The sequence below is a fragment of the Sorex araneus genome, chromosome 3 (genome assembly GCF_027595985.1).
Source record: "Sorex araneus isolate mSorAra2 chromosome 3, mSorAra2.pri, whole genome shotgun sequence".
In the NCBI taxonomy this organism is placed as follows: Eukaryota; Metazoa; Chordata; class Mammalia; order Eulipotyphla; family Soricidae; genus Sorex; species Sorex araneus.
Window position 1 is genome coordinate 194,315,701 of NC_073304.1, and position 16,353 is coordinate 194,332,053.

Consider the following 16,353-nt stretch of genomic DNA (forward strand, 5'->3'; position numbering starts at 1 on the left):
TTACTAAAAATATTATGTTTAAAATGATCTTTTTCCATCTGGAGAAGCCTGTGTTCTCTTTTGAACATATATTCCTCTTTCTCCCGTTTCTCTCCCCTCCCCTTTCTCAATTTCTCTGAATAAAAACTATTTTACTATTCAGGTATGTGGGGTTTGTGATCAAAATCTCCAGGCTCTTGCAGGGTGGGGGATGGGCAACCTTTCCCCATCTCCCTCTTCTGGGAGCCTAGGCAGTCATGCCTTAAAATGCCTCTGACAGGCACCATGTACATTCATTAACTGTCCTCGATCCAGAGACTCACAAATAAATCTTGAAAGAGATCAACAAGCTGTAGAGATGCCTCTGGACCCCAAAGTCTCCATCCAGTTAAAAATTTAACTCCAGCTGTATCACCTTACTTAAAATTTTAGAATTTTTGAAATGCATGACCATAACATCTCATATTCTACATGATGTACCAGGAGTAGCACACCACACTGGATGGGGTGTAAAGTAGAAGGTAACCAATATTGTTTAAAAAAATATTAGTATACAAGGCTCAATCTGTAACAACATGCTAGTATTCTTGGAAGGGGTTAATGGCTTCAGGGTGAGACACAACAATTTTCACACACTTTCTTCTAAGGAAAATTTTCTGATCATTTTAATTGAATTATTCATAATGAGCAATACAAAATAAATTATTTAGGGCCTGCTAGGACAGAGGTTGAGAAAATTTGAAGTAATGGTGGTGGGATTGTGCTGGAATATTGAATATAATAAATTATTGTGGAACAACTTTATAAAAATTAAATACAATTAAAAAAAACTATTTTGCTTTACTAAAACAAATAAAAAAGCTCCCCAAATCTAAATAACTTCAAATTAATACATAATAATGCATTTATTTTCTTTCTTCTAAGATTTGAAAATATTCTTTTTTGGATCAGGGATACAACTCAAGTGGGAAGAGCACTTAGGTATATGCAAGGTCCCAAGTTCAATTTCTGGCAATACATAACCCATCAACGCCACTAGACGTGTAGCCCTGGTGTCCTCTGAGCATGATCTCTGAGATGTAGCACTTATTAAAAAATAAATCATTTCTATATTCTCAAAATATTATAGCTTCCCAAATGAAACATTACATTGGCAATAAACATACCTATTGCCATTTAAAAATGCGACCTAAGGGGCTGGAGCAATAGCACAGCGGGTAGGGCGTTTGCCTTGCACGCAGCCAACCCAAATTCAATTCCCAGCACCCCATATGGTCCTCTCAGCACTGCCAGGAGTAATTCCTGAGTGCAGAACCAGGAGTAAACCCTGTGCATCGCTAGGTATGAACCAAAAAAGAAAAAAAAAAGTGACCTAAGAACATCCGACCTAAAAAATGTTACAAACCTTTAATGGGGCCGGAGCAATAGTACAGCAGATAGGGTGGGTGCCCTGCAAACAGCCAACCCTAGTTCAATCCCTGGCATCCCATATGATCTACCAAGCACTGCCAGGAGTAATTTCTGAGTGCAGAGCCAGAAGTAGCCCCTGACCATCGCTAGGTATGACCCCAAAAATGCCAAAAAAAAAAAAAAGTTACAAACCTTTAAACTTTCTTTCACCCCTCAGATCTTTTAAACCTATCATATGAAGAAAAGCACCTATTACATTTAAAATACTTTTTCATTAAAAATACTCACAGGTTTTAAATGGATGACAGAACTATTAGACATTACTGTGTGGTCTCCCTCCATCATGTCTAGTTCACTCTTGTCATCTGAGGCATCTGGAAGACTGTTAACACTACTACTTTGGCTACTGGCACTGATGGACATACTGGGGATAGATTGATTACTTCCAACACTATTCACTGTTCCTGTTCTTCCAACACCATGATCTTGCTCCTAAAGGGAAAAAAAAGCATTAGATTAAAATATCTGTATCTCTTTTGAATTCTTTATTCTAAGTACTCACTACTCTGCTTTGTACATATTACTTAAGGGGGAAAAAAAAGTGAGGTCTATTTGTGAGGAATTACCTTAGCCAAGGTCAAGATTTGTCAATTCTTCTCCCACCCCCCACTTCTTCCTTTCTTTTTTTTGGGTCACACCCAGTGCTGGTCAAGGGTAACTAACTTTGGCTCTGCACCTAGGAATTACTCTTGAGTGAGGAGACCATAAATCAGGATTGATCCCGAGTCACTGCATACAAAGCAAGTACACTACCCGCTGTACTATCTCTCCACCCACAGATTTGTCAATTCTTAGTTGAGAAAAACACTACATAAAAATGACCATCTTGGCTGGAGCAATAGTATAGCAGGTTGAGCATTTGTCTTGCATGCAGCCGACTCAGGTTCGATCCCCAGCATCCCATATGGTCCCCACCAAGAGTAATCCCTGAGCATCTCCAGGTGTGATCCAAAAAAGAAAAAAAGGAAAATAAAAAAAAAAGACCAACTAGTAAACAGTGAACGAAACTTATCTGAGTGGAAAATGGCAATTTATCACTCAGTTCGTCAATTTACTGATATTGTTTGACATTATCTAAAATCCATTTCTAGCAAATATCTCATGGGATAGGTATAAGGATTCTGCCCATTTCTCAATAATCTTCACATTTAAAATAAGTTCAGGGGGCTGGAGTGATAGCACAGTGGGTAGGGCGTTTGCCTTGCACGCGGCTGACCCGGGTTTGATTCCCAGCATCCCATATGGTCCCCTGAGCACCACCAGGGGTGATTCCTGAGTGCAGAGCCAGGAATAACCCCTGTGCATCGCCAAGTGTGACCCAAAAAGCAAAATAAATAAATAAATAAATAAGTTCAAACCTTTCTTTCAAAAATTTCTGGGACTGAACCAGAGGGTACAGAAGATAAGGTATCTACGTTGCAAGTGGCCAACCTGGTGCCACATATACCCTAAGCCCTGCCAGAAGTGATACGTGAACACAGAGACAAGAGTAAGCGCCAAGCACAGTTTTGTCACCTTCAATGATTTTTCCTGGGGCTGGGAATAGTTTAGTGGTAGAGTATAAATTTTGCACATATTAGGTCCTAATTCAATGTCCCAACCCTAAAAATAAAATCTTACTAAAATAACACTTTTAGTACTAATATCCGTTTTTGTGTAAATTAAAAGTAACATTTTATAAAACTGTGATCCCAAGAATGTGTTTTTTTTTTTTTTTTGCTTTTTGGGTCACACCTGGCGATGCACAGGGGTTGCTCCTGGCTCTACACTCAGGAATCACTCCTGGCGGTGCTCAGGGGACCATATGGGATGCTGGGAATCGAACCCGGGTCAGCCGCGTGCAAGGCAAATGCCCTACCCACTGTGCTATTGCTCCAGCCCCAAGAATGTGTGTGTGTTTTAAGTAACCAGTCAAGTGGTACCTGCACATCAGTATCATGGTGGTCTTAAAATACCAAAATTCTATAAAATAATTCAGATTTGGGGGCTAGATATATATAGGGAATAAGGTGCTTGCCCTGCATTTGGTTGATCCGCATTTAATCCTGGGCACCACATACTGTTGGATCCTTGTGGCCTCCAAAACAAATACAGAATGTAATATAGATACATGGTATGAGTTCTGTGTCTCTATCTGAACTTTTCTTAGATACCTACCCTAACAGAAATATAGTTGTAGATTTAACTAGTTTTCTTAATTTACAATACTGGGCTGGAGTGATAGCGCAGCGGGAAGGGCGTTTGCCTTGCACTCAGCCGACCCAGATTCGATTCCTCTGCCCCTCTCAGAGAGCCCGGGAAGCTACCAAGAGTATCTCACTGCACAGCAGAGCCTGGCAAGCTGCTCATGGTGTATTCGATATGCCAAAAACAGTAACAACCAGTCTCACAATGAGATGTTACTCGTGCCTGCTTGAGCTAATCGATGAGCAACAGGGTGACAGTGACAGTGACAATTTACAAAACTAAGATATTAAAAAAAATTAAACATCCACAAGTAATTTCTTTTCTCTTTTTTTTTTTCTTTTTGGGTCACACCCGGCAATGCACAGGGGTCACTCCTGGCTCTGCACTGAGGGGACCATATGAGATGCTGGGAATTGAACCCAGGTTGGCCGTGTGCAAGGCAAACGTCCTACCCACTGTGCTATCACTCCAGCCCCTCCAGGAGTAATTCTTGAGCACAGAGCCAGTAGTAATCCCTGAGCATTGCTGGATGTGATGGATGTGATGCAAAGAGCAGAAAGCAAAACAAAACAAATAAATAAAAAATTAAAAGAATGCAAAGTAGGTGGCCAGAGAGATAAATTCCTTGTCTTGCCTGTGGCTGACTCAAGTTTGACCCATGGTACCCTTTCCAATCCCCAGGGCACTGCTAGTAGTGCATCTATATCCCTGAACGTAGAGTTAGGAATAAGTCCTGAGCACTGATGGTGTGGTCCTAAACATAACAACAACAAAAAAGGTGAAAAAATGCAAAGTAATCTCTCTTACTTTTCAGCAATATTGCACTTTTCAAGCAATATGCAAGTAGTATGAGTTTTAGAATTTTGACAGAAGCAAAGAAGATTAAAAATATTTAGAGAAAAAGTTAACACCAAACTACTCAGCTTTGTATGTGTATTTCTATATGATTAAGTTCTATAACTGCATGACTTCCTGAACAATGCTGAGTGTGAACTACTCTCCCTCAAATAATATAAGCAACATTTGAGTCATTTCTAAATTATTATATTACCTCCTCTTCTTCCTGTGCTTCTACTGCTGGCCCATTGTGTGCCTCCTGGAAAAGAAGTTTTTTCATCTTTCTATACTGCAGATTGTCCAACTCTCTTACTGCATCCTTTGTCCTTTGAATGAGATCTATTAACACTGTTTCAGGGCGCTCCCGAAGAACAAACATGTGCTGGAAAAGAAATTAAGAGGTACTTTGAGTCCAGTCAAAGTATTGTATTGTATTGTATTGTATTGTACCATTTTTTCAACTGGTACAAATGTATCCCTTCTCAGACCTCAGAGTTACTATCCCAAATAAGATAGATAACAAATATAATCTATAGCTGTCTAATTCTACTTTGGACTTAATGTGAAGTTTTCTTCTTCTCTCCCCCTCCCTCTTCTCTTTCCACTTCTTTTCTCTCTTTTTATTTCTGTAGTTCACACTGAGGGGGAATCCTGGTTGCTCAGGTTCAGCAGTGCTGAGGACAACCAGGACCCAGAGTAATCTTGGTGGTGCTGGAGGACCATAAGGATGTAAGAATCCAGTCATAGCAATTAAATGCTGGCCTCCAAATATCAGTTTTATACTCTAGCCCCTGACCCATGATATAATTTTTAAAACATTGTCATATAGATAGATAGTGTAACAAAACTGACCTTTAAAAGTTCCTCTGATGTAGGGCGATCTTGAGGGATTTTCTGGAGACAAGAATCTACAAAGTTGCGAAAATAATCAGACCTATTGTAAAGGAAAGTATCAAGTGAACATATTGCTATTTCCTTTATAAACACATCCATAAATCAAGGTAAATGCCTACTGGTAGCAGGGTGCCTGGCAGAGAAATTATTTTCTTTTTAAAGCAAACATACTATACATATTATATATATATTTTTTTCCAATAAAGCTATGAAAAATTATCTTAAGCAACCAATAAACCTTAACCATTGTTTATATAGATTATTTTGGTTTTCGAAGGGCTACACCCGGCAGTTCTCAGGGCTTATTCCTGGCTGTGTACTCAGAAATCACTCCTGGCAAGGGTTGGGGATCGAACCCAGGTTGGCTGTGCAAGGCAAGTGCCCCACTCGCTGTACTACCTCTCTGGTCCCAACACAGATTATTTAAAAACCCTGTTAAAATATCACAAATTGTTCTATATTGAGAATTTATGAAAGTACATTTTTTTCCCCTTTATTTTTTTGGGGGGAGAGGGAGGCAGTGGTGGGTCACACCCAGTGATTAATCCTGGCTCTGTGCTCAGGGAATCATTCCCTGCAGGGCTCCAGGCAAGGCAAGCGCTCTACCCACAGTGCTATTGCTCTGGCTCCTGAGAGAGCATTTTTTTTTTTTTACATCTCAGTACTTTCATTAAATCCATAAAAAAAAATAAGAAATTTAAATAACATTAGAAGCCTTTAACATTACAGATATTGTTGACATAATGTTCAATAAGGCAGCAAGTAATAGTTATTCCAAAATTTATCTTCAATACTTGAATTAGATTTTAAGCTTCCTGAAGGCAAGAAAATAATTTTTGAACTACCAAAGTATCAAATATAAAGGTAACATGTTTAATGTATTTATTACCTACATGTACCACAAGAAAAAAAACTGCAAAAATAAGTGAATAGGCCTTTATTGTCTAATCTTTTAAAAAAGTATCCAATTTATGTATCTCCTGGTGAATTTAAAAATAAGCATTAAAAAAAAAAGTTATGAACTTGAAACAGTGACACATGTGGGCAGTCTCGGGCCAGGGGCGATACCGGTACGCACTCTGCCAAGATTCGACCCGGGTGGCCACACTTTTGTGCGGCCGCTCTGCTGCTGATCGACCACGATCTGGAGGCCAGCTAGAACTACTTTTGATCCCAGCAACTGCTTTCAGCCATGTCTCTAGACTGTGAACTAAGCCATTGCCCCACACTGCCCTAGGAAGGGAAATGATGCAATTTCTAACATAAATCTCCTTGGACTTAATTACTAAAATACTGAAATACAGAAATCCTACACTGTGTGGCCGCTATCACGGCCGCGTGACTTCATAGCTCTTCATTCTCAGCTCCTTGTCAGTAGGGCTGTTTTTTTGGGGAGAAACTTCAACAAGAATATTGAGTTTTGTATTGAAATATGGAATGTAATCAAGGTAAAGAGAAAATAAAGTGAAATTTATCAGCTATGCAGGCGGGGGTGGAGGGGTGGAGGGGTGGGAGGTATACTGGGGTTTTTGGTGGTGGAATATAGGCACTGGTAAAGGGACGGGTGTTTGAGCATTGTATAACTGAGACATAAGCCTGAGAACTTTGTAACTTTCCACATGGTGATTCAATAAAATAACTAAAAAAAAAAAAAAGCATTAGGGCAGGAGCGATAGCACAGCGGGTAGGGCATTTGCCTTGCACGCGGCCGACCTGGGTTCAATCCCTGGCATCCCATATGGTCCCCAAGCACCGCCAGGAGTAATTGCTGAGTGCAGAGCCAGGAGTAACCCCTGAGCATCACTGGGTGTGACCCAAAAAGAAAAAAAAAAGCATTAAGCATGATCATTTTTTTCAGATGACAAAAATATATCCAAGAAATTAACTTCCATTTTCTATCATTGGTAAAAATCTGAGTTTTGTAAAATTTTCATCTCTTCTCCATAATCTACATTAAATGAAGTTAATTTTACCAAATTAAGGAAGCACTAGAAGAGGAAAAACAAAGGATTCAGAATACTGAAAATACAATTAGAAGGGCTGGAATGATAGCACAACGGGTAGGGCATTTGCCTTGCACATGGCCGACCCGGGTTCAATTCCCAGCATCACATATGGTCCCCCGAGCACCACCAGGAGTGATTCCTGAGTGAAGAGCCAGGAGTAACCCCTGAGCATTGCCGGGTGTGACCCAGAAAGCAAAAAAACAAAAAGGAAAATAAACAAAAAAACAATTAGATTCCAAAGGTTAAATTATCTGATAATTCTAACAAGTCCTTTTATCTGTTTTATACTATATAAATTATAAAGCACTCCCCAATAAAATATCACTATAGCTTATAAGAAATCTATATAGTTTAGCTATAAAATACTAATATTTAAATCATACTAATGATGCTGGCCTATTCTTAAAGTTCAAAGGAAGAATCAATTCTATGAAAAGCAATATTTTCAAAATAACACCTATCTTTATTTCTGAACTGAGTTTTATGCAACTGATAAAAGCAGATGTAAGAGAAGATAAACAAAGGGCAAAATTACCTTTTTTTAATATTTCATTGGGTAATAAATTTTCCTCAGGCTTATTTTGATAAAATCATTTAAAAAATGTTTAATTTATACAATATTGGGTAATATATCTCTTAGCAATACTCACCATTCATTAGATTGTAGTGTAGGGGATTCATTTTGGGCTATATGATATAAGGCACTCATTGCATTCATATTAAATAAAGGAGGTTTCCTTTCAGCTGTAAAAAAAAATGTTTTCCATTAAAATATATGTCTAGAGTCTGAAGAGACAGTACAGTGGCAAAGTGCTTACCTGTGTGCAGCTGATCAAGATTCAACCCCTAGTACCACATGTGATCTCTGAGCACTGCCAGGAGTGATCAGGAACTAGGTGTGCCTTAAAACCTTGAACACACCACATATCTCATTCCTGATACTGGCATTTTGTGGATTTTTCTTCTTTATCAACCTGGTTAGAGTTTATCAATTTTATTTTCTCAAAGAACTAGTTCTTTGTTTCACTGATTTGTCTGTTGCTTTTCTATTTCTTACTAGTTGATTTTTGTGATGGTCTTTTTCCCACCCCTCCTCTGCTTATTTTGGTTTGAATTCTATTTTTCCTCTTTCTAGAATCTTAAGGTTAAATTTGAAGTTATTAACCATGGAAATTTTAAGATTCTTGAGTGTCCCTCAATTTGCCTTTATCCTATGTTTAAATTGGGTTATATATTATTGGCAAGAAATTCACAGAAATCAATGTATTTTCCACACTGTATTCTATGAGGCTGGTAAGATTTCAAATTGTCTTGTTATTAATGGTGCTCACTTTAATCACTATAGGCTGTGTCTGCCAGCCAGACATACGGTAAAGTTTCTCTTTTCTCTTTTGTAATTTTGTAAGTGTTTTGTGAGAAGGCAATTTGACTATACACATATACATGCCTAGTTTTTTAATTCATGAAATTTTTATTTATAGAACTAATAGGTGTAGATTAATAAATTATAATCCACTACTGTTTCTTTGGTGGGAATGGAGGACATACATGCCAATACTCAGGCATTACTCTTGATTCAGTGGTTGGGAAACCACGTGGGCCTGGAGGTAGAACCCAGTTCTGCATGGAAAGTATGCGTTTCACCCATTACACAATTTCTCAGGCCCTACTACTATCATTTCTCTTGATACTTGATATTTGAGGAGTAAGAACCTTTATTATGTTAGCTTCAATCCTTTTTTGGACAAGGAACCTTTACTCCAAAATCACTTTCTTATTCTAGCACACTAAGATGTTTCCAGCTTATCTTGTACTTTCTTTACTTTAGAAAATGGATCTACTATTTCTTCATGAAGCTGTGGCAACAAATAAATGTATTGTTTACTGCAGTACTGCTGCTTTTGGATTCCCTCACTTACTAGAGAACAATGTGTACACAACATATATATGCACTCTATTATGTACACTGAATGCCTACATTTATTGAAAAACAGTGAATCCCTCGATTTCAATCTAACCCAATAACGTAGCCTTTATTCCTACTTCTCTTCCATAATTTGTAATATTCTTCTGTGACAATGAGAAACCTTGCTTTCCTTGCCCTTAATATATTTTTGTATCTATTGCTTGCCTATGTGTAACCAGACTTGACTTTCATCTTTATCACTGTTCTCTCTGCTGAACAGATACTCCCTCCATTTCCCTTTCAAGTTCTGAATCCTCATTATAAATCACTATATATAGTATGTTCACTTTATCCATAAAGCATCTAATACTCAATCCAAACTTGGTGCCTTTTTCAGCAGCCAGTACTCCTCATCAGTACTCAAGAGAGAAATCCACTTCCTTTTGATCAGGCATTGCCTCTGTATCAAGTCAATCCCAAAGATGGACACTGGGGTCAGCAAAATAGCTTAATGTGCTGGATAAGGTCTGGGTTTCACCCCCCCCCCCGCCCCCCGGTACCACATGGTGGCCCAAGCACCACTGGGAACAAATCCTGAGTACTGAGTTGGGTACAGAACTTGGGTTGTGTGTGGCCTCAAAACAAAAACAAAGATGGACATCTTCGTAAGATTCTGATATTTATATAACAATATTTCCCTGTGTTGCCATCTCCCTACTCTACTTGGGTTCTGACACCCCATGCTTAGAACCTCCATGTATGAATATCTCAGTGACCCCACCAACATTCCAATATCCAAATTTGGCCAGGAGTCCTAATGAATGGCTCATTAGATCTGTGTCAACAAACCATTTTAGCTAAAAAAAAAAAAAAAAAAATCACTGAAAAAGGAAATGTGACAGATTTTGGTCTCAATTCTTTAGTGTGTTCCTAAAAGTTACAAATAAGATAGAGTTCCTATTCTTTATTATCTTGTAATTGTTTCTCAAATATATTCATGAATATGTCTCTAAAAGTATCTTCTGAATTGATTTTTTTTATGTGGTACAAGATAGAGGTATCATTTCATCCTTCGGCATATGCCTATTCAATTTCTCAACACCATTTATTGAAACATTGTTCTGGATAAAACTTTAAATATTTCACTGAATTAAAGTGGCTAGACTAGGAATCCTTGTTTAGTTCCTCATCTTAGCGGAATCTAGTTTTTCATCAGTGAGAATGATGCTAGCTACTCTAAATGCTAGAATATAGCATTTACAGGTTATATGTGGTGGTACTGGAGGGTCATGTGGTGACGAAATTGAATTCAGGGCTTTGCACATGCCAGACATGTGCTTTATTCCTTTGAGCAGTATCTTTTACTCCTCTTGTTCATGATTTATTTTTGCATAGTGCAGGGAATTCCTCACAGGTGCTGGAGAGATACTATAGTAGGTAAGGCACTTGTGTTGCATATGTCTGACCTGGGTTTGATCCCTGCACTCCATATGGTCCCTCAAGCACTGCCAGGAGTGATTCCTGAGTGCAGAGCTAAGAGTAAGTCCTATGCAATGCTGGGATTAAAACAAACAAAACAAAAAAGCGCCTCACATATGTAAGGCACGTGCTCTATAGCTGGGCCATATCCCTAGCCCCTTTATTCACATAAATAAATGTGTGAATAAAAAATATAAAAATAATAAAAACAATAAAACAAAAAATATAAAAATAATAATTATTATTTTTATTTTTGTTTTGCTTTTTGGGAGACACCCAGCAATGCACAGGGGTTATTCCTGGCTCATGCACTCAGGAATTACCCCTGGTGGTGCTTGGGGGACCAATATAAGATGCTGGGAATTGAACCCAGGTTGGCTGCGTGTTAGGCAAACACCTTACCCACTGTGCTATCAACTCCAGCCCACATATATTATTCTTAACCTTTATTTTGTTAATGTGGCACATTATATTAATGTATGGATTTTAAATCCTCTCTGAAATATATCCCATTTGATTATGGTGATTATAGTGTTCAATTTGGTCTGCTAATATTTCACTGAGTTTCTAAATCTATACTTATCAGGGATACTGGCCTGTGATTTTTTTTTTCCTTGTATGGTCTTCTCTGTTTGAAATCAGGCCATGTAATAAATGCTGGCCAGACAAAATGATTTTTAAAATGCTGTGTCTCTAGGTTAAACCGATTAACATTGCCTCTATGTTAAAAAAAAAAAATTCCTCTCCCCTTGCTTTTTGATGTAAGGCACACTCAATGGCAGTGTTTGCCAGGAATCACAGTTGTTGCTCACAGCCTCACATTTGAAGCAGGTGCTCTACCACTGTACCCTATGCCCCTTGGACTTTTACAACTGATTTACTCTATTATAGATTTTAGGAGTTTAGTTTTACACTTCTACATAATATACATAACAACTACCACACCCACCACCAAGGTGTACAATCATCCTACCATCAAAAAAGATCTAACGAAGTGCCAGAGAGAGTGCAAAGAGTTGGAGGGCATACTGAGCATGCACCAGGCCACAAGTCAATGTGCTTCCTGAGGATGGCCAGACCCTGACCAGCACTGCATTTCTGAGTCTGAGCACCTAGTGAGGCCTACCATCGCTTGGCCAACTATTACCAGCAAAGACACCCGGTACTATCTCTCTGGCTTACACCCAGCAGTGTTCAGTGGCTATTCCTAACTCTGGGCTCAGTGATCACTCCTGGTATTATTCAGAAGACTGTATTCAATGTTGGTGATTGAACTAGTGTTGGCATTGAAGGGAAGTGCCTTAACCCTTGTAAGATCTCTGACCCCAATTTTCAGTTTTTCACGAGTATGTTAGCTGTGAGTTTTTCCACATATAACCTTTCTTATGTTGCATATTTCTCCTATTCCCAATTTACTGAAAGGAGTATTCTTCTCCTGTTTGGGGGCCACATCCAGTGGTGCTTCAGGGTAGCTCTTGACAGTGCCTGAGGAACCATGCAATAATGGAACTGAATCTGGGGCTCCTGAAAATAAGTATGCACCTCAGTTCTAACTGGCTCTTTCTTTTTATAAGAAAAGAATTTTGAGGGGCCAGAAAGATAGTAAAGCGGGTAGGACACTTGTCTTGCACACAGCTGACCTGGATTCAATACCTAGCATCCCATTACGGTCCCCATTACTGAACCATGGGTTCGACTTTTTTTCCTTTTTGGGTCACACCCAGTGATGCTCAGGCATTACTCCTGGCTTGGAACTTAAGAATTATTCCTGGCAATGCTTGGGGAGCAAATGGGATGCCAGGGATTGAACTTGTGTTGGTAACCACTGTACTATCGCTCCAGCCCTGGGTCTTACTTTTAACATGTTATTTTCAACCTTTGGTTACTCCCAGAAAGGTTCAATTAAATGCTCCCAATACTTCCCACCTTTTTTTTTTTTTTTTTTTTTTTTTTTTTATTTTGGGCCACCTGGTGGTGCTCAGTGGAGATGAGGTGCTGAGGATCGAACCTAGGTCTGCTGCATGCAAGGCAAGTGCCTTACCTGCTGTATTATCTCTCCAGCTCCAATATTTCCCACTTTTACATGAATTTTTGTTTTTGTTTTTCTTGTTTGGGGCCACACCTGACTATGTTCAGGGTTTACTCCTGGCTCTGTGCTCAAGTATCACTCCTGCAGGGCACAGGGAACCATATGTGAACCTGGGTGAGCTGCAAGCAAAGCAAATGCCTTATCTGCTGTACCTTCTCTTTGATCCTTAGATGAAATTTAACAGAATATTTTTAAAAGAAAAAAAAATAACTTGGTAGGAGAAAGTTTGGGGGATAAGAAGCAAAAAGATGATCACCATCTTCAATTAAAGTGATAGTTCCATCACTCTCCTGATGCACTTACAGCAGGAATCTCACCAAGTTACAATAATCACTATGCCTTAAGCATAGCTACATTTACAGCAGCTGAGTAAGATGTCTGAACAAATTTAAAACTGCTATAGTATAGTATTCAGATTAACTTCTAATTTTCATACTTAGTAAGCATCATAGATTTAGGGTACCTAGAACATTTATATATACATAAAATTTATGAATGCTTTGTTATATAAAAAATATAGCATAAGAATAATATCCAAGAGAGATATTAAAAAGAGAGACTAGAAGTACTGGTCAATGGTTGGAATCTACCACAAATGTGTGGGGGGCTGGGCAGAGGGTAAGTAAGATAGAGAAGGGATCAGTATGACAATAGTTGGAAATGATCACTCTGGACAAGAACTGAATGTTAAAAGTAGGTAAAGGGATATACATGATAACCTTTCAGTATCTGTATTTGCAAACTACAATTTCCAGAAGGAAGAAGGGCCAGAGAAAGGGGAGAAAGAGAGAGACAGAGAGGGTGGAGGAAAGGAGAGAAGAAAAGAGGGGGTGGGTGAGGGTGATGGGAGGGAAACTGGGGGACACTGGTGCTGGGAAATGTAAACTGGTTGGGGGATGAGTGTTGGAACACTGAAAGACTGAAACCTAATGATCTGCTTTGTAAGGGTCTATCTAACAGTAATTCAATTAAAAATCATTAAAAATTAATGAAATTTAAAAAATTTATAAATGCTTTACAAATATTCTATATATGGTAAATCTAGTAATAATACATCCCATGTATTTAATACTCATTAATGTTAAGACCCAGATAGTTTAAATATCCAGAAAAATATTATTTTAGATGTAATTTCGTGTCTAAATAAAATTTATCTGATACACACACACATCAGAAAACTAAAGTAAAAACCTAAAGGGATTTATTTCTTCATTTAGTAACACACAAAAAGTTATAACTTGGAAAAAAAAAAGTTATAACTTGACACAAAAATTGTGATAAAATGCCAAAACTTATTCCAGAATAATAAAGAACAATACTTACCTAGTTCAATACATGTAATTCCAAGAGACCATACATCTACTTTGCCATCATATTGTCCTTCATCCATGGCTAAAATTACTTCTGGGGCCATCCTAAAATAAAATATCAAAGTAAAAAAAGTATGCCATTCTTTATTTCCTTGTTTTTTCTTTTGAAGTCACACTGGTTGTACTCAGGGCTTAATTCAAGTTTCTGTACTTAGGTACCACTACTGCTGTACTTGGGGGACCATATGCGGTCCTTGGGATCAAATAGATTTGGGGTCTTGTGTAAGACACTGTCACTGTCATCCCGTTGTCCATCAATTTGTTCGAGCGGGCACCAGTAACGTCTCTCAATGTGAGACTTACTGTTACTGTCTTTGGCATATCCAATATGCCACGGGTAGCTTGCCAGGCTCTGCTGTGTGGGCACGATACTCTCAGTAGCTTGCCAGGCTCCCGGAGATGGGGGGAAGAATCGAACACTATTCTTCAAAAATACAATTAGCATCTACATAGAGAATACTTGTGTAAATTCCAGATAGTATCTCTGAAAGCAATTTCAGACAGTATCTCAGAACATAAGATTCTTAGTAAAGGGCTATACATGCATTATAGGTAAGATACATGTCATGATCATTCTCAACACCTGTCATGATCACAAAACTCCATCTAATAGAAAGAATGGCCCAGAATGGTGTTGTATTTTGTACCTGCCCAAACTTGTAGATTTAAGACTTGTGTATATCTTCACAGGCAGCAGTTCTCAAACATTTTGGTCTCAGGATTCCACTAAAAATTTTGAGCATCTGGTTGAACGATTGAATTTTATAATGGGTAATGAATATCAACTACTGTTTTCCTTGAAGTGACAAATTCATTCCATTTATTTAAGTAAAAACACTCTGCCATAAGAACTAAGACTGGTTACCAGTTTGTCAGTCCTATAATAATAGGATTTTGTGACAAAGGCAGTTAGACCAATTCACAATTAAATCACACAATTATCAAATTTACAGTTGTCTTGGTGACAAAATGAAACATTGCCAAGAACTAAAGATCTGACCTTTTAATTTGTTTACTGGATTATACTCAGTGATGTTTGGATGACTATGCACTTGTGATGAAACCTCAGGCTTTCACATGTGTGTATGCAGTCCTTTGAGACATCTCTATGGCCTGAATTTGACATTATTGGTAGTACTTTTCCTTACACTTACACTGTATTTAATTTGAAGCAGAACATATATTTATTTATTATAATGTAGGAACAATGCTATTTATTCAGCCATTGACTAAGTGCAACATGTATTTAGAATAATTTCTGACTTTTTCTTTCCTTTTTCTTTTTTTGCTTTTTGGGTCACACCCAGCGATGCACAGGGGTTATTCCTGGCTTATGCACTTGGGAATTACTCCTGGCGGTGCTCAGGGGACCATGTGGGATGCAGGGAATCAAACCCGAGTCAGCCGTGTGCAAGGCAAATGCCCTACCTGCTATGCTATTGATCCAGTCCCTTGACCTTTTCTAAATAATCATCAAGCACCACAGTGTGTGAGTGAGTGTATACAAAAACATAGACTATACATAGGTACAAGGTACATAAACATGCACAGAATTCCTCCGTTCCACAAATATTATATATAAAATGAACAAAGATGTAAATTATGCAAATTTTCAATTGTTAACTACAGTGTATTTAAAATGTGTTCTTTAAAATATTGAAGAAAATTTGGAAAATTACTAGAAAGGAAAACAATCACCCAGATTCAATTCCTGGCATCCCATGATCCCCAAGTACTACCAGAAGTGAACCTGAGCACAGAGTCAAGAGTAATCCCTTAGTACAACAAGGTGTGGTCTAAAAGCTGAAACCAAAAAAAAGGTAAACAAGAAATTCTGATTTTTATTGCCAAGCTTTCAAGGTCTTTTAAATAGCTAATATTATTAAAAAAAAAAACACTTTATTTCAAGAGGTGAATCATATAGAAATATTTGCAAAAAAAATAAAAGAAATATTTGCTCAAAGCATTCATGTTTTAAGAGGAGAATGATGATTCTTTTTAGAACTACTATTCTACATATGAAATTTTTGGTCACAAGTAGTGTTTTATAATTTAAAAAATTTCATTTACCTTCCATAAATTAAAAAAAAATTGGTATCTAAATGTAAAAAATTTAACAAATGCACTAGCTGAGGA

At 38.0% G+C, this 16,353-nt stretch overlaps 1 protein-coding gene across 1 annotated transcript in view; it reads right to left on the reverse strand.

Moving 5' to 3' along the window:
- The window catches only part of TAOK1 (TAO kinase 1), a 144,154-nt gene that overhangs the window by 45,824 nt on the left and 81,977 nt on the right, over positions 1–16,353 (reverse strand). The window contains exons 8-12 of the mRNA XM_055129847.1: positions 14,171–14,262; positions 8,024–8,117; positions 5,326–5,407; positions 4,688–4,855; positions 1,678–1,881 (exon numbers count right to left, since the gene is read on the reverse strand). Of these exons, the coding sequence (XP_054985822.1) occupies positions 1,678–1,881; positions 4,688–4,855; positions 5,326–5,407; positions 8,024–8,117; positions 14,171–14,262 (640 nt within the window). The remainder of the gene's footprint in view (positions 1–1,677; positions 1,882–4,687; positions 4,856–5,325; positions 5,408–8,023; positions 8,118–14,170; positions 14,263–16,353) is intronic.